This window comes from Pezoporus wallicus, unplaced genomic scaffold (genome assembly GCF_028554395.1).
Source record: "Pezoporus wallicus isolate ANWC-B61680 ecotype Strahan unplaced genomic scaffold, APGP_CSIRO_Pwel_v1 contig_4816, whole genome shotgun sequence".
In the NCBI taxonomy this organism is placed as follows: domain Eukaryota; kingdom Metazoa; phylum Chordata; class Aves; order Psittaciformes; family Psittacidae; genus Pezoporus; species Pezoporus wallicus.
This window is the reverse complement of record NW_026640990.1, coordinates 2,409,687-2,428,931: the sequence shown is the minus strand read 5'-3', so window position 1 is coordinate 2,428,931 and position 19,245 is coordinate 2,409,687. Positions and strand designations below refer to the sequence as shown.

The following is a 19,245-nucleotide window of genomic DNA, read 5'->3' as shown; positions in this document are numbered from 1 at the left end:
ATACCCCTTTTTCCTAAGGGAAGATTTGACTCTTCCAAAACTTTTTTCACTAGTGTTCTTCTCTGGAGAGTGAAGACCTTGTACTATTAGTGTGTTCATTGCATGGAAGGCTTCCTTATGACCAAGTGTTTATTTGCTGCATAAATTCAGCATCCTTGATATCCCTGTTAATACCTGTTGTGACGGCTAAGCAGTATTGTCTGTTCAATTTAAAGAAAATCTGTCAAACTTAGAAAAACGTGTGTACAAGACACACAACCCACACACATACATGTGTGTTTGAGATAGTGTTACATTCTCTATAGCTTCAGTAGGCAAGCAGCAAAAGCCAAATAAAATCAAATCGACACTTTCAACCAAAAATCAACCCAAAACTTTTAAAAAGTAGTTTAAATTATTCATTTTTGTCACGTGAAAGAATGCATGCGGGCACATGTGCATACCCCTTAGCTTCCAGGCCTGAGGGATATGCACAGTAGGAAGACTAAGAATTCCATGAAATGTGGTAATGACCCATGGGATGTATAAGCAGCAACTGTCTCAAGGCTACCTAGTTGCATATGACAAAGATGTACCTACCCATGAAACCGAGTCCTAATCACAATACAGCAAAAATCCATATCCTGAGGCTCTTGCATTCACAGGACAGGCAACTAAAGCCTGCACTGTATGTTTTTAGGGCCCACAAAATTTTCTAGTGATCAGACATCATTGCGAAGATAATACAGAGAGAAAGATGGTAAAAGGGAATGTGGCAAATAGCTGAGAATAGGTAAGATAGCTTGAATAAAGAACAAAATAAAACAATAATAAGCTAAACTTTAGACTTTTAATTGGCTTTCATGTTTGGTTCTTTTGCGAAGGCCTTACTGGAACTCTCAGCATGCAGGCATATTGCAGAATAAAACAAAAATAGCATGGTTAAACTTTCAAAAACCTCTTTAATTGAAATTCAGCCAAAGCAAAGCTCATTTATTCCACCCAGGTGGAACTACAGTGATGATTTACACCAAAGTCACCAGATTTATCTTTGGTTGAAGAGGTTTAAGAAAGCAGATTTAAGAATAAAAGAACCCCATAGGCAAAACTTATATGAAATATATTTCTTCATAATCATAAATAGAAAATAAAAGGCATGGGAAAATTGCTTCCTAGATATAATAAGGACCGCAAAAAGAACAATAATACTTAGCTGTAAGCAACCTCATATTGTCACTCTTCAACATGGGAGGAGATGGAAGAATATTGTTCAAAGGGTCCTGACTTATTGATGGTAAAATGATGGATTTTTTCAAAGAAAGCATGGTAAGAAATAATAACTTGAAAAAAGGATGAATTTCCAATTGATCAATGATGTGTGATGTATCTAAAACTTATGAAGAAGCTACTACACTAAAGTGCCAGTATAATGCAACTTTCATGATTAATTTACAGTCAGAACAGTGTCACTGCCAACTGGTCCCAATATATAGCTGGTACTACAGAAATATCAAAAAGTAACCTTTACATTGGGATTAGTGGAGAAGTTAAAAATCTGCTTGGGTAACATTTACTATCTATAAAGAAGTGTTTTAAGAGAAGCAACACAGTTCTAATAAAATCAAAACCATGTAATTTAATCCTGTTCAAATGATTTTAAAATTAATATAACTAAGGAGCCACTGAAGGATGTAATATATTCAGGTCTAAGGAGGCATTTGCTTTTACTCCAAAGGGGTCAAGAAATAGAGAAATTTTTGAGGACTCCTGAAAACATATGGATGAACAACCATAATTCACAATATAAAATCTGCTGTGCACAATAAATTATTGGAAAATATAGTTTTAAAAATCTTATTAATTGAACTTTTAAAATTACTCTTACTTTCAAGATAAAAATGAACAGAGGTGACTGTTCAATAAGAAATGCTCTGATTTAAGGTTTAGAGTTCAGTAAGGGACAGAATCTTTTGAAGGAAGCAAAAAAGGGAAGGAATAAACTCTTACTGTGTCATTGCCTACATCAATGATGCGTTCACATTTTGCACTGTACTTGATTTTGATCACTTTCCATCAAAAGTGATAACACAGGAAGAAAAGGATTCAGAGAAATTTTGGCACCAAATTGATTGGACAGAACAGTCTCCACCAAAGCACAGCCTTTAGAAAATACAACTGTAACAGTTTAATTCTCCTATATGTATATATATATATAAGATATATATCTATAGGATTACATAAGGGTCATATTACTTCATTCTTTCCAAGCAAAAAATGGCTGCCCACAGTGAAAAAAAGTCACAGGTTATTACATATGTTGTAGTAATTAGTAATTGCCTTGAAGAACCGATGGCCAGTGGGTATTATGCAAAGAGTTTGCTGAGATTTTCAAATGGCTTAGAAATGTGTGCACTTCCAGTACCAATGTCCACCTGGGATAAGATGGCAGGAGCTACATACTGCATGATTCTTCAGGATCCTGTCTGTAGCTTGACCCAGAAAGAAACTTTCTATATGACAGCATTAGTCAATCCTCATTTTTTATAGTACCAGAAAACTCAAGTGTCAAAATAGCATTTTGTATGGAGCAGTGATTTGTCTGGTAACCTCCTCCTATGCTGTGCAGAGATGTTTATGAATAGCATAATGTTTTCCATCTTTAATAACCGCTTTCAACTGCCGTGAGTGTACGACAAAAACAACTTGCCCCCTCAGCTCTGAAACATCCTTCTGTCACTTATGTGACTTTGCAGTACATTAATGCCCTTTCCATAGCTCTACCAGTGTTTCAGAAGCTGTGCCTTGACAATGGGAGGTAGTCATTGTGGCTACAGGGACTGTGTTGTGTCTGGAGACCTCTGCCATGGCAACCAAATGCCACAAAAGCTTTCAGGACTTTGTTCCACTATTATCCTTTTGTTTTTAGGCAGTCAAAGGGAGTAGGAAAATCTCCAGAAAATGGAGAGAGGTAAATGGAATAGAGACAAATATCTGAAATACCTGCCTGTACCACAAATAAGCAGCACTCTCCTGTTTTACATTAAAGCGGCATTGCTCTCTTTGTAACTGCAGCTGAGCTGTGATGCTGTCTGAAGAAAATGGAAAGAAGAAGGAGGGGAGAAAGGATAATAGTGGCTTTTTTTTGTTTGTTTGGTTTGGGTGGTTTTATTTTTTGCATTGTGTCAGGCAAGTCCTCATTCAGAAAAATGGTTTGGGGATCTTTTCATGCTAGAGAAATTTTAGATTTCTTATAAAAATACATTTTTAAGGCACATTTACTTCTTTTTCATACAGCAGTACGTGTTTCTGGATGGGAAGTCCCATTTCCTTGGCCATCATCAATTCTCCTTTAGAAAAAAACAAGTTCTAGCTGTAATGCTTGACATGAAAAACTTGTCTCCATTCAAAGAGCTCAGTGAGCTATGAAGAGCAACATTTAAACTACACAACAGTTTAGTTGGCAATGTTATGAAACATTCAACCAAATTTATGCAAGTGTCTAATCAAACAGCAGCCTTGGTCAGTTTTGGGGACTGAAGTAAATTTGGTTATCGTTGACATTAATTGAATGAGCCAATCAACTGATATAAAAATCATCCTACAATATTGAAATCAAACTTAATATGAAAAGTTATCACATAGATAGGATGGAGCTGCCAGTCCCGTACACACAGTATAATTAGTATTCTGAAAAGCCTGCCAATCTACAGTTACATGTCTGGCTTAGGCAAATCTAGCTGTAATAAATGACAGGAGGCTTACAGAATAAGTGTGTGGTCATATCTAAGAGAAATAAAAGCATGGCGAAGAGCATGTGAAAGCACAGCAACATGTGAGTTCATTTTTTAAAGTTTAGAATAAACAAAGAAAATGTTGCATTAACATTTTGTTCTAGGAGAAATAATTCTGTGTTCAGTGAATCCCTTGATTCTTGCTCATGTTTCAGTAAGCTCAATCCACCACCTCAGAAAAAAAAAAAACAAACCACTGAAATGACAGGAGTCAGTACCTGGATAATGTAAAGAATGACATTCAAAATGGTATTATCAGAGCTCTCAAGAAACTGAGAAACCTTATGGCCAGATCCAAAGAAGGACTTACATACTGAAGATTTAGGTAGAACTAAAGTACTTACATTCAAAACCATGACCCCAAAATATGATTCTAACCTGCCATTGGGTTACTAGAAGGAAGGGACTAGATAGGGACCTTTTTTTCTGGTTTTAATGACAATACAGGTGCTTTCCTGTGACTGAACATTATTAATGGTATGCAAACAACATTAATACAGCACAAAAATTAAATTAACCCCCCTGTGATCTACTTTTACCTTTCTGATGCCTTCAGAAGGGTTCGATACACAATTATCTGCTCCATTATTCTTACTGATAGTCCTCCACAGTTCAGCAAATGTGTTATCCTGCTCCAAAGGGTTGGTCCCTTTTGCTTTAAAGTATTCATACACTGCTGAATCCCTGACTGTACCATAAGATATATCCATTTGTTTGGACAGATCCTGAAATGTTCTGAAATTCAAGCGATATTGAGGTATTAGTATTATGTAGTACATTACCCAAGATTTCATTCAAGAAATGATTACTATGTCATTAGTCAAAAAGCACTTACCCTCACTGAGTAACATTTGCATATCTCTTTTCTCATCATAAAAGAAAGCAAAGGAGTAATGTAATTGTATTGATACTGTATTAACTATATCCGAGCTCTTTTTCACCCCAGCAAAGACTTTTTTTTTAGACAGATAACATTCATGTTAAATGTTACAATTCTAAGTTTTCACAGTAACATAGTGCAAAACAAAGACTTACTTGACCACAGGTAACCATTAGTTAATAAATACAAACTTCCAGCCCCATCAGCATCACTAGAAATACGTTGCAGAATTCAGTGGAATTAGTTTGCAGTTACACTAATACTCCATCTGACTCAATCAATACAGCTGTTTCAAACAAACAAAAGTCTTGCTTACAAATTCCACTGACTCTCTCTCTTTCTCTCTCCCTCTCTCTCCTTCTCTCTCTCTCTTTTCACAGCCTCTGGTAAAACAGGCATTTTTCATTCACATACAGGCCTAACTTTCATTTACTCATCATACCACTCTGGAAGTGTAAATGGGCCTCAACCTGAGTGGCTGTGAATGCACCATTTATTTTCAAATGGTACAGAATGTAATTCACTCCTGGTTTACAGCCTTTTCTGCACAGAAAGGTGTAAATCACTGCCTGCATCAATGAAAACCAGGCTAAGTTTCAAAACATTTAAGGTGGAATCACCGGCATCAGAAACAGCATCCACCTATGTACATTCATTCCTATTCTCTGCCTCCTTCCTATGCCCTCAGTATCACTTCTGTGCAGTGCCACCATTTTTTTGATCTGAGCATACACACACACACGTTCAACCACTGACCATCCCATGCAGGGACCAAACTAGATCTCAGTCTCGAAATAAACCAAACTGGTTTATTTTGCATTTTATAATGTATAACTTCACATAATAACGCAACATACTCCTGATATGACCAACAGACTGACACTGAGATCAGTCAAATTGAAGCAACCCTCTCTACTCCCCTCACTTCTTTCTCTCCAAAACAATCTTTTAGAAAAAAAAAATCCTCAAAACATCTGAAAGGCCAGCTCATGCCACCTCCCACCTGCCTCCAACTCCTGGAGCCACAAAAGCAAAACATTTTGCCTTGCAGCTCTTGCAGAAGATTTCTTCACAATGCCACTAAGGAGACTTCACTTGGCCCATGAGCTGAAACTGTTTTCCATACAACAGACAGTACACTCTTTTCTCTGTTTCACCACAAGGATGCCACTGATAACACCTCACACCCACATAAAAGCCCCTCCAACACTATTTAAAAGCAAAGCAATCCGGGCATATACACAACACTATATAAAACTATGTAGAAAACTCTTCCTTCTTCTCCATCATGTCACATCCAGGCCTCCCAAGTCTGGCTCCAAAAGGGCTCCTGTATGGCCAGCTCTGTCCCCAGGGCTGCAGCTCAGCAGGGATGCCTTTCCCACACCAGCCAGAACTCTTCAAACTCACAAGCTGCTTTGAACTGTTTAAGTGGTTTAAGTTCTTAAATTGTGTTAAGGACTTTTTATCATTTTAAGCTGTTAAGCAGCTTTAAGTAAGACTGTGTGAACAGTTTTTCTCTATATACATTGCACATTTGTGGATTTGGACTAACTGGGAGTTACATCAAGTCCCAAACCTTCTGATTTCTTTAGCTGTGTACATAGCACTTTGGTAAAGTACAGAATGAACACCCTGAAGGTTGCTGGAAATTCAAAATTCTAATGAAAAATGAAATAATTTGTGACAGTTTTATTTCTCTCTTTGTTTAACAATCCTGAAAGTTAAATTCTGTTCTCCTAAATGTTTCCTGTACATTTCATTGAACAGGACCATTTTTCCTCCAGTCTCGACCAAAAATGATTACATGCTGCATTTAGCTCTGTCTTTATTTTTAAAAATAAATTTCATCATATCCCATGGAATTGCTTACATCCTGGGAATGGACAATCTGCCTGTTAAAGACACATTTCTGTCTATTCTATGTACAAATGATGCAGAAAGATACTCAGTATACACAGGAGGGTTTCTTTCTGTGGCAACCTTTTTCACACTAGGTTTAGTGTATGGATTTTGGCGTGTGTAGGAGTGCGTATTTGGTAGAAGCATAAACCTTTTAGCTGTTTTTTAACAGATCTTTCAGCTGATAACAACTTTACAAATGCCTACTGCTCATGCTGCTATACTGTTTGAAAGTCTGAACATGAGAGTTTGGATATTAAAAACAAGTAATTAAACCTGCATTTTAAATAATGTCAGTATTTTCTGGATCAATTCTGCTGCTTCTGCTGCTGTGGAAGATTTGTCAGAAATACGCCTTTTAGTTAAATTGTTCTTTATTGACAGTATTTTTGGTTTACCTAAACTACATTTTATTGACAATCAGTACTGTACAAAAGCACAGTACATGTTGCTTTTTGAGCACAGAAAAGCACAGTTTCTTCAATTCACTGAGCATCACAGGGCACAGTGAGTAAATGCAGGCTTTGTATCAAATGCTTTGCAATAAACAGATAATCAGTACTGATCGAAGGGAGGGAAGCACAACTTTTGCCTCAGTGTGATAAGGCAACTACTGCACCTTTGTTGGCAGAATTTCCTTGGAAGAGATAATGTGGAGTATTGCATGTCGTAAGGATTATGTGTGCCTTTCTCGCAGTACCTTACTTGATGTACTGTAAGAATAGCCACAGACACAGGAAATTCTCCATACTGCACTAACATTGGAAATATCCTATGAGGTTGCCAAAAGATACAGTGAGGGGCACAGTAAGTAACCAAGCTTGCGAGCAGTTCCTGCAGCAGAAGTTCAGACGGATGGTGACTGTTTCAGTGAGAAAATAACCTTATGCCTTTACCAAATGGACCACTTAGCCAAAAACCTATTTCAGAAATTATTCTGACTGGGAATGGTCTAGACCACAGTTCTTACTCTGTAAAAAAAAATGTCTCCATATATTTCTGTACTGAAAGTGGTGGCATTGCTCAGTATCTCCACAGGGAGGTGAGAAGATCTGGACATGGCGGGTACAGTCACATATATAAAAGATACTGAATGGAGATTAGTATCTCCTGGCTTTTACAGGGTGAATTAAGGTAAGCACGTATGCAGTTTTTAAACATTGTTATTTTAATTCCAATAAGCCACTACGAGACAAAATCATTCACTGCTACATTTCAGATACTGGTTGTATTTTATAACAGTGTCATTCTCTAGAAGCAGCTGCTCTCAGGGTTCTTAAGCTTTATTTTTGCAACCAGCCATTAGCTGGATCCACCTTCTTTAGTCACTCAAATTCTTGCCTCACTTTACTATAGCAAAGGTTTCACGAATTAATATATAGAATAATTTGCAACAAAATTGTGTAGCACAACAAGATGCCCCATATACCTTACCACCTCAGTTATAGGATCTCACAACCCATTAAGGGCTCTCTGTAAGTGTGATTAAAGATAAAGCTAGTAAAGCAGAAAAAGCTGATGTTCCTCACAGTTACAGGAGGCTAACTTCAATTTATAGATAAATACATCCACTGTGTGATTTCTATAATAGACAAGTACATGTAAACCCATTCATTTAAGTAAATGTACCTGTGGTCAATCTAAACAAAAAGAGTGTCTTTTAAAACTGTATTACTAGCCAAATATTTAACACGTGTAGTTCTGCCTGCTAGAAAAATGCAACAACTGACACATAATTTCCAATGGAGTTGCAATTACATCCTGTAGAGTCAACTGAAAACTGGACTCTCTGCTTGTTTTATTTTCTGAAACATATTGACATAAACCATATGCAGCAGAATAAACAGTCAGGCAATAGCTGTACTGGCATTTATCATTAGACCACTAGAAAGAGTTGCTAGAATAACTACACTGATTAAGTTGCACTTTCTGGAGATGTTTTCTTCCAGTAAAAGACTCATGCAGCTGTAGACATATAAACTAAAAATGTGCTGCCACTATAGGCTTATGTTACTCTGGAATTGCTATAAACCCAAGACTTTCTGAATGGATAATATAAACAAATCTCATCTAAGTGACAGACTAAACCTGTTACTATGTGCTTTGAGGTAACTGCTGATCAATTAACCCATCTTAAGTCATCAGGATCATCAGACATGATCGAAGTATTTTAAAAAATAAAAGGATAAAGGCTCCTGTCATTTCTAAATTAAAAAAAAAGTGAATTTTATTTTTCTTCATAGTAGCTTTATTTTTTTTTTTAATTAAAAGTTCTTAAAGGATCAAGGAAGAGAGGCAAAAAAACCCAACTTGCTTATTGAGATTTTCTTCATCCTTACTGTTCATTTTTTAAAAAGTTTGTAGCCAGCTGCACATCTGGACTTGTGTTTAAAATCTATTACTGTAAACAGGCCAGTTGGCTGGCACCACGATCATCCAGCAATAGTCTTTTACATCACAGTAATAAACTGTCCTGGGTTCAGCAGTAGCATTCATTTTTCTCCTCCTTGGTAGCTGGTGCAGTGCAGTGTTTTGACTTTCAGCTCGGGAACAGAGCTGATAACAATGTTTTGGTTTGGCCAAGGACTTTGTGAGCCTCATGCTTTGCCAGGGAGGAGGGGAAGCCAGGAGGAAGCAGAGACAGGACACCTGACCCAAACTAGCCAAAGAGGTATTCCATACCACAGCACGTCATGCCCAGGATGTAACTGAGAGTTAGCTGGAAGGGCTGGGGGACTGCAGGGTTGGAGGAGGTATCAGTCAGAGATTGGTCAGGCTGGGGGGGGGTGGAGTTATCGGTCAGCTGGTGGTGAGGTGATGTATTCTCTTCCCTTGTTGTTTCCTTTATCATTGTTATTATTGGTGGTAGCAGCAGTGATTTGTGTTATACCTTAGTTACTAAACTGTTCTTATCTCAACCCCTGGGAGTTGCATTCTTTTCGATTCTCTTCTCCATCCCTCTGGGAGTAGGGGGAGGGAAAGAAGGGGGGGGAGGGAGTGAACAAGTTACCTGACTGGGTTTAAACCATGACATAAACGTAGCCCTTAATCTTGGCTTCAGCCCTGGAAAAAACATAATGGGAAAATCCTGACAGCTCCTTGATTTAGAGGTAGTTTCTCCTTAACCTTCACAACTGCCTGTGTTCTGACACTATAAAGCTGGGGATTTTTCTAGTCTGCTAGTGCTTATGGAAAAATAATATCTCACTGTTTCTGAATCCACACTATTATTTTAAAAATATGCAAGATTTTTCATGCTTGGCTACTGTTCGTTCATTTGCACATATGCCACTAGCATTAGTAAAGCCTAAGATTAGACAAAGAAGTAGTGACCAGCACTTCACCCTCATTCTTCTGTGTTGTGAGTACACTTCAGAGTAACCTCTTCCTTCACAGTAGTATGTGTTTTGTCAAACATAAATAATTCCTTTTAACTAAAATTAATTAATTTTCTTAATATTAATCCTTAAGTCATATAGAGACAGTAAAATAAATTTGCTGCCATTTTCATATTTGGCACAGAAAGCTACGTTCTTTTACCTAAGGAAGCCAGTGCCCTGACATTTTTGCTCAATGCAGCATAATATTTTAGGTGATGGCTGCCATCAAGATAAAATGTCCCAGAGATGGTGAGACTTTTTAAGCTTCTCTGCCTAAATGAAGGCTTAGAAATGCATACATAAAATGTACGGTACAAGTCCTAAATTTCAAATTTTTAAATACCTATAAACTACTTTATTTTCTTTTAAACTTTTTTCTTTTTTTCTTTTTTTTTTTTTTTCCCCAGGGACATCTACAGAATTAAATATAAGGGCAGTTCCTAACTGTAAGTGTATCCTCAACAGGATATATGAGAATGAAATACGTGCTTTGCACATTGGGAAAAAAGTAAACCCACTAAACTTCTAAGTAAAAATTAAAGTATCTGAATTGATTTGACACCTTATGCCACCAGTATAAGCCCAAGAAATACCTACAAGCTGAGACCTAGAATATAAAATCCTTTCCAAAAAGAGCTTTGTTTGATAAAATTATCACCCATGGAAAATAATGAGTTGAAAGAGCTGAAAGAGAATTCTGCCTACTGTGATTTGCAGAAAAACATTCCACATTTGAAGACATAAAATTGCTCAGAACTACTTCCTCCATGGGTGTATTTGCCAAGACGATGAGAATGAATGAGAAAACAGCATTTAGTGTTGGTGACAACAGCAGTTCACCCACTGAGAGATGGACTTGTAAACCAAGCAAGCTTTGCAGGATCAGCTTTTCATTTGTACATGTCCTCAAGCAAGAAACCAGTCTGCAAAGCTGAATCAAGGTTGTGGGTGGTAGTGTGGTGGTATGGATAATTTATACATGAGTGGAAGATAATTCCGTTCAGAACCCAAGTCCTGACCTGGGTCCTGTTTATTTTCAATATCCACTTTTAAAGCAGCAAGGCAAAAGATTTCAGCCTTACTCTCTTACTCACAGATGAACAATCTTTGGGCTTTGGATCTCCATGTTAAGTAAAAATTATGAATGGATAGATCTTGTCTTAAGATATCTGAAACTGAGTCCAAACTGCCATGGAAAGACATTCTCTAGAACTAGTCTACCCAAGTTGAATAGTTTAACTGGTTGAAGACCGGGGAAAAAAAAAAAAGAAAACCACAACATAAATCCATCTGTTATGGATATAAATTGCCACTAGGGGATGATAGTCTCACTGATTCAGAGACTTACATGAAAAGTTTCACTGTCTTACTGAACCCAAACTATGAAAGCACAAGTCCACTTAAAAACAGAAAAAGCAATAGCAGTGCCTCTAAACATTAATGCAACCAATGTTTAGTAAGCCTTCAGTTATACTGGAAAGAACAATATATTAGGTGAATAATGAGATAGCATTAGAATTGACCTACCTTTAGCACCTGTGAGCATACAAAGTAAATGCTCATTAAAAAAGTAGTAAATATTATGGCAGATTCTATGAATTTCCAACATTTGTTCCAGGTCCATATAGGAATGTTACTAGTGTGTGTTAAACTGGATGTAAGATACATAAACTAAAAGATGGGGCAATTTAAAGATTACTTTTAGTGAGGCCAAGTTCAAAGTACTGTGGGAATGACAATAGCCTTAATACAGAGAATATTAAAAGGAAAGCAAGTTTATCTCCACATCTAACAACCTTAGACTTCAGACAAATTAGGTCCATGTTTTAATATGTGCATCTCTTGCTTTCTTTGAAATTATGAATAATCAAGCTGAGCTCCTAAATCAATCGTTAAATTGCCAACTTCTCTGTAGTCATATGATCAAATTCTGCATTGTTCTATTTCACTGCAAATCAAGTCACTTTAAATACTCTTAATTCTGTGCAGTGCTGTGCAGAGCAACAGGTTTCTTCCGCAAATTCACTGAACAAAATCTTTACTGATAGGGGTAGGCCAGTAGAAATTGGCAGCAGTCCTTGCATGCTTAGTATACACTCAGCAGGATCAAGTCCTTCACCAGCAAATATATCATTCTATAGTTTATATAAAACTTGTTTCATCAGCTGTCCATGAAAAATAGCATCCACTTTACTCTAAACAAAAGGCTTAACAGAAAAAGCCTCATCAGAGTTTCTACGAGGGAAGCCATAAGCATTAACAGAGTAAAACTACACTGAATCAATGGAGTTACAGACCTCACAGCAGGACTAAACATTTCCAAATCATGGAAGGAGACAAACAGTGCAGATAGTCAGGGCTATGTATGCGCTTGTCATCATCAGTGGAGTGGGAACAGCTGTTACCTGTGATTTCAAAGAAGCAGGGACTTCCCTGCAGTGGAGAAACCAATCAATTGGTATGTGTCACAGAACACGTTGCCATGTCAACCACAGACTTTTACTATAGTTAGTGATGGAACTCCTCAGCAGGTAATGGCACTGCAGCACCTGTTTTCAGGATGATAATGGTCAGTGATGCCAGTGTGGTGGCATCTATGAGACTTTATCTGGATTGGGACTCACTGCCTTATATTAGGTGCAACCAAAAGCAAAATATAACATTCAGTTATGGATTTACCGCTAAAACCAGCCTTATTTCTGCCACAGGAGCAGGGAATTTGCTACATGTCTCCTGTGTCATATGTCATGGCAACAGTTCTGTCACCCTTCCAGCATAAGATCAGGACCTTCTCTCTCCTGCTGCCTCAAAGAAATTTCCTTTCTTAGGGTACCTGGCATACCTAACAGGTAGACCAGAACTGCTGAGATCAGTGAGGTTATTCATGCACACAAAAGCATATGCTCAAGGGTTTCCAGGATAGGAGACAAAGGTATAAACAGTAAGAAAAAGGCAAAACAAAATAGCCAAGTAATATATATACAACATACTAGAAGAACAGAACTTTTACAGCTTCCACAATTACTTCATTTATTTGAAACAGCTTCCACTAGCCTCAGCTCCTAGATGCAAAGGGAAAGACAAGAAAACTTAACTGTCTTCCAAACTCCTGATACTGCAATGATTTCACTGCAGATCGTTTTCACTGGGACTCTGTTCCCGCAGAGCTACTACATAATTAAGTTTTAAAGGAAGGGAACAATCAGCATGTATACCCATTGAAATGCAAAGTCTGTCAAGCTATTAATAAATGATACACTGTCATGTTTACGATTTTAACAGTAATTAATTAGTCACTTTGTATTGGCAAAACATTTTTAGGCTTTGTGTACTTTCTAAGAGCCTAAGATGCAGTAGAAATTTGTTCTATTATCATCACTTGAAATCGCACTTTTGCTTTATTGATCTGAGAATAATCTGCAGTATTTTTGCTAAACTCAAAGTGTGGGGAATGTAGGACAAAAATCCATACAACTAGGCTGTGTCCTATTGCTCACAGAACATCTTAATGTCTTCCAGTGGTTTATTTAGGAAACATGCCCATTTTCAAAAAAAGACTGCATATTTTCTGGCTGTGAGACTCAAATTTGGATCCAAAAATCAAAGTGGATTCTCATCATCATCAGTAAAACAGGTTCTTCCGTAAACAAAATTAGACCTCTGGTTATTTCTATGCATTGCTATTTCTAAATGATGCCCTCAGGACCACCTTGGCAGCTACAATCATCTGCAATGATCTGCACAAGTATGACTTGACTTGTTGCTGGATTGTAGAAGTTCATTTTGCCTAGAGCTGACACTGGCTGTGGTCCAGCACTGCACGTAAAGAAATCTGTTAAACAGCTAGAAATAAGCTAAACATCTCCTGATTGCTAGTCCAGTGTTTCTAACTATACTTCCAACCATCCTGTTCTCCAAACATCCTCCAGGCAATAAAAGCACAAGTCACTTAGATTGCTTATTTTTCCATTAACTAGGGGTTTTTTTTTGGTCACTTACTTGGATTTTTTTCTTTCTGGATGTCCCAGATTTTCTGCATTGTTATCATATGGTAAAGAAACCATGATGGTCCTTACAGTAGAAGATATGATTACTTTGCTTGAAAATATCTTCAAAAGCAAACAATAGCATAACAAATAACTCCATTAGTAGAGGCAGCAATGGAACTAATTTCCAGGGATTTGCATTTCAAAGCTGGATTCACTGGCAACCTGTACTGTGAGCTCTGGATGAAGTTTCTCAAATAGCTGGGCATTTATGATTGCATATGAATTTATCTGATATTTAATTGAAGGAGAGAAATCAGAAGGCTTCCTTTATATTTACAAGGGGCATTTACAAGACCTCTCTTCACCACCCTCTTTTTCTGTATTTCTAACAAATTCATAACCTTGAGATATTCAAAGAAACACAGAATAGTTTGGGCCAGAAGGGACCCTCAAAGGTCATCTAGTCCAACTCCCATGCAATGAGCAGGCTCATCCTGGACTAGATCAGGTTGCTCAGAACGACATCCAGCCTGGCCTGGAATGTCTCCAGGGATGGTGCATCCACCACCTCTCTAGGCAACCTGCGCCAGGATTTTATCACCCTCATTGTACAGAATTTTTTCATCACATCCAGCCTAAATCTCCCCTCTTTTAGTTTAAGACCACCACCTCATCCTATCACAACAGGACCTGCTAAAAAGTCTGTCCCCATTTTTCTTACAGGCTCCTTTTAAGTGCTGAAAGGCTGCAATAAGGTCTCCACAGAGTCTTCTCTCCAGGCTGAACAACCTAGACTTTCTCAGACTTTCCTCACAGGAGAGGTGTTCCATCCCTCTGATCATTTTTGTGGCACTCCTCTGGACCCTCTCCAACAGGTCCATGCCTTTCCTGTACCAGTTTGGCCACCATGTTCGCAATTTAAGAATGGAAAGTAGTAGACTGAAAAAGAGACATTTAGAGTAATCACATTAAAGGGTTGGTTTGTTGTTTTTTTTTAAGATGCAGGCCCAAGTTGTCAAAAGCTGGAGCTTTAATTTGTATCCTGAGATCCACACTTAAACTACTACATGACTGGACAGATTTTCAGAACAGATCAAGGAAAGCTTTAGCACAACAGCACATCTGTAAGATGCTTGCAGATTCAGTTAAAAGACTGGAAAGGGATAATTGCTATGAGCAATTGCTGCTCATCCTGCAATAATCAGTCTTGCTGAAAAATCCGGGTTAGCCTGGGTCCATATTCTGTATTTGATTCAACATTTAAAACACTTTGCCATCCAACCTTTCTTGCAGTAGCTTGAAGGGTTAACACATTAATTAAAGCAAGGTATTCTACTCCATAAATTATTAATTAAAAGAAAAACTGCAGCTGGTGTTTAACAGCAACTCAGTCCCAACAGCAGGTTTTAGTCACTTCACCTAAAACATATCATAAAGTTGGCATGAAAATCATATTGTTAGAATCAAAAACATCTGGCGAGTGATACACAATTTTACATATAATGAAAATAACAAACTACCTCTATTATTTATGCAGATGCACTTTAAGTTGTTTGCTATGCTGATGTCTTTTACCATACACATTTGGAAGCTAAAAATCCTAATGATGATTAATGATTAAGATCAAGAGGGAAGAAATTGCTTTTTCCCTTCTCAACTAGTGCTATAAGCACTGATACCACTGCCGTTCTGTTTTGCTCTCAGATGACAAAGAGTAGCTTTTTAATTAAATAGAGTGGGGACTGATAAGCTTGGCTTATCTTGGTTCTGGCTTATAAAGTCCTTACTCAGGGCGAATGGTACTTTATACAATGACTGTTATGATATCATTATACTGTGAGGAGTTCCATTAAAGTCCATGAAATCCAAGTGTGGGATAAGGTCCTACTCAACTCCTTATTAAGTTTTGATTTATCAGGAGCTGTTGCATCCTGCAAGAAAAGAGATCTCGGTGCAGAAAGCTCTGGGCTGCTGCCTGCACTAGCGTCAGCAGTCCCATAGCCAGGGTGGAAGGGCTGGATGAATTCACGTGGCTCAGATATGTCAGAGGTAAAAATGATGCCGGAAAAGAGCTTCACACCCTTCCCTTACGACAGGGAGTAAAGCAGAAGCTATCAATGTTGACATTAAAAAGAGAAGAAAACAGAAGAACTCTGAAGAGGCATCTTGATTGCTAGAACATGTGCTGGGTACTCCTGGGAAATCAAAACATAGGGCTCTTCATTAATACTGGAAGCACATACAGCATTCATCAGTTATCCCTGATGTCTAAAGTGCATGCATTACATATCCTTATTTTAAAGTCTGAAGGCCCATTTGCCTGTTTCTCAGAGGACCAAGACTGCAAGCATTGGGTGTACTTCCCCATTTCATTCTGAAGTAAACAGAAAAAGAGACCTTACCCTTTTTGCCTGTCTCTCCTCACCCTGAACACAAGTCTTGCCTGAAAAAATGAATCTCATGCTAGGAACATTCACAGCACTGCATAAAAACCAACTAGCTGTTTCTTATATTGAGATTAATTAGTTTATTGGGTAGCCTAATTACATACCTTGAAATATGAGCTTGGAAATTGTATTACTGCCATATGAAAGAAACACAGTCATTATTCTGACTGATGTTTTTCTATTCTTTTTTAAGATAGATATGACTATTCATAAATCAATTAAATCAGTGGCTTATTCTCCTAGGCTGGTTTTAATAGTTCAGAAGGCAAACAACTTTAGTGCATGTGATTACATTTCTTCTAATGGAAATTTGGCAGCTATATCAAAATAACTTTTCTAAGGCAACACCATTCTCTCCCTCATTTCCAGATGAGTCTGGAAACTGTATTATGTTATATGGGGGCAAGCGTGCAGAAGAGAACATTGCTCGGTAAGGCAGATCAGCCCAGGAAGTGGAAAGAACACATGTAATCATCCCTTAGCAATACAGTAATATTTCCAGAAATTTTTTCTTTCCCTCTAGAAAACCTTGTACAAGAACTAAGAAATAATAGGGAAGCACTTATGGTAATAAACAGTAGCATCACAGTCTCCAGGGAAACTAAGAATGCCCAGCTCTTTCTCCCCTCTAAACACCAATAACCTGCATCTATTGAAAGTGTGTTTTGCTGTTCTTGTTTGGTTGTTGGTTGTTTTCTTTTTGGGGTTTTTGGTTTTTGTTTGGTTCGTTGGTTGTTTGGTTGTTTTTTTTTACATCATCAGGAATAGTTTCTAAATCTCTTTATGAGAATAATCAATTTTTAAAGCCTTTTCTTTAACTGGCAAGTTTAGAGTTTTCCACCTCATGGCAGAGATGGTCTATAAACATTTGAGAATGTATTGGAACAGCTTTTATTTCAGAAGATGAAATACCATCCTATATATCATTTAAGGTGTTAAGAGTTTAAGTGTGAAAAGAATGATCTTCTATCATTATAAAGTGGCTATTTTAGGTTTGCATGAAAATGTCAAAGAGAAAAGCGACCAGTTTAAAAGTGTTTGCAAGATGATGGAGCTCACTATCCTGAGAGGAAAAAAAAAAAAAAAAAGAGAAAATAAAAAAAGAGTAACAGCTTAAAAATAATGGATTTCAAAAGACCAGACCTCAACAGACTTCAGGAACTGCAGGAGAAAGCCTCTTGGGAAACTGACTTAAAGAATGCAGGACTACAGAAGGGCTGGCAATTCCTGAAAGAAACCATATCAAAGACACAGATGCAAACTATCTTAACATGAGGAGCTATAAGAATAAATTATAAAAAGCTGTTATAATGTCAGCAAGAGCTCTTTCAGGACCTAGAAAACCACAAGCATTTTGTTCTGATTATAAAACAGTAGTGCATCCATTTGACTAATTACATACTAGAAATACATGGGAGAAAAAAATCAAAGAATCAAAAATAAATCCTCCTCAATGCCAATGAATAAGCTTATACGCTCTAAGATGTTACTGCACAAAGCAGTTTGTGTCATCCCTCAACTGAAGTTCCTGAAGTCCTCTGCCCACAACAGAGCTGATGAAAACACACATGCCTGTACCCCAGCTATCCCATACAAAGTCTGATTTCTTAATTTATGGCTGATTTCATCAGTACAACATGAAACAGATTACTGTGCACTGTAACTCTTCTCTCCATCCAAAATAATCTAAAGAAATAAACAGTTCAGTGCATGTTCCTTACAGTCACAGTCAGCCTGCTGAAATTGAATATATGGCAATGAACAGAAGGTGCGAAAATTACTTTTGCTGCCAGGTGGGTGAGAAATTCTGGTGCTGAACAACCATGGTATGTGAATGACAGAAGCACTACTTAGGTGGAGATGTTGGTGAGGAACTGTGCAAGATGAGAAGATGGTTTATTTTACAAGAGTAAATGAAACATTTCCCAAAATATGCAACAGATTAGCAGAGCTGGAAGCTCATTTATGTCCTGTCTGAGCTGATAGCAAGTAAACAAATAAGTACAACTTTCCCTTATACAAGTAGGTACACCTACTTTCAACTTCATCTCATTGCTTCAAAAGAATTAGCTTACTGCAATAAAGTGCTAATTATTGGTAGTTCTGTGAATGCAATTATGCACCTCATAATAGCAAAACCTGCATGACTTTTATAATAGGGTCCCCTATTACACCAATGACTCTGACCAGCACAGGTAAATGGCATAAAATAAAAGAAATTTTATAGGTTTTTGATTTGATTTTTTTTTTTTTTATGTGTTTGGTTGGTTGGTTTTGGTTGGGTTTTTTTTGTTATGTTTGGGGTTTTTTTTTCTTTTCTTGGGGGGAGGGGCCTGTTTGGTTGGTTGGTTTTGGGGTTTCTTTTGGTTGTTTTGTTTTTTTTTTTTCCCAGGCAGCTCTTTCACTACCAAGTGTCACGAAGATATTTATATTTTCTCAGGCTCTACTTGGCTTCTCACTTTGAGGGTCTTTGTTTAAATTCTTAAGTATTTATATGTTTAAGTACTTAAATACAAAGATATTTACCATAAAGGCATGTAACAGTATCTGTCTGTCCAAAAGAATATCAAAGATAGCCATTAGGCAAACACATGTTATAGTATGTTAACACGCAAAAAGCAGTTAGGTAATTTTGCATTGTAGGTCAAATAAATATCTACTTGATACAGTGGAAAAAAATATTAAAGTTTTTGCAGGAGTGAAAATGTCTGAAGCTTTAAGGCCATCTCTATTTGAATTGCTATAGTAATAATTATTTTGCCGTTTTAATATCCTGCTATATTATATTGTATTATCAGTTCATATAAGACATTAAATCAGCTTCTTTAGAGAAAACCGACAGAAATACAAATGCTCTATTGGGCAAAAATCATCTAT

At 37.3% G+C, this 19,245-nt stretch overlaps 1 protein-coding gene across 4 annotated transcripts in view; it reads right to left on the bottom strand.

Moving 5' to 3' along the window:
- Positions 1-19,245, bottom strand: part of GRID1 (glutamate ionotropic receptor delta type subunit 1) — a 592,171-nt gene that overhangs the window by 22,920 nt on the left and 550,006 nt on the right. For all 4 annotated transcript variants that reach the window (XM_057421472.1, XM_057421471.1, XM_057421473.1 and 1 more), the window contains one exon: positions 4,310-4,505. In XM_057421472.1, coding sequence (XP_057277455.1) covers positions 4,310-4,505 — 196 coding nt within the window. The remainder of the gene's footprint in view (positions 1-4,309; positions 4,506-19,245) is intronic.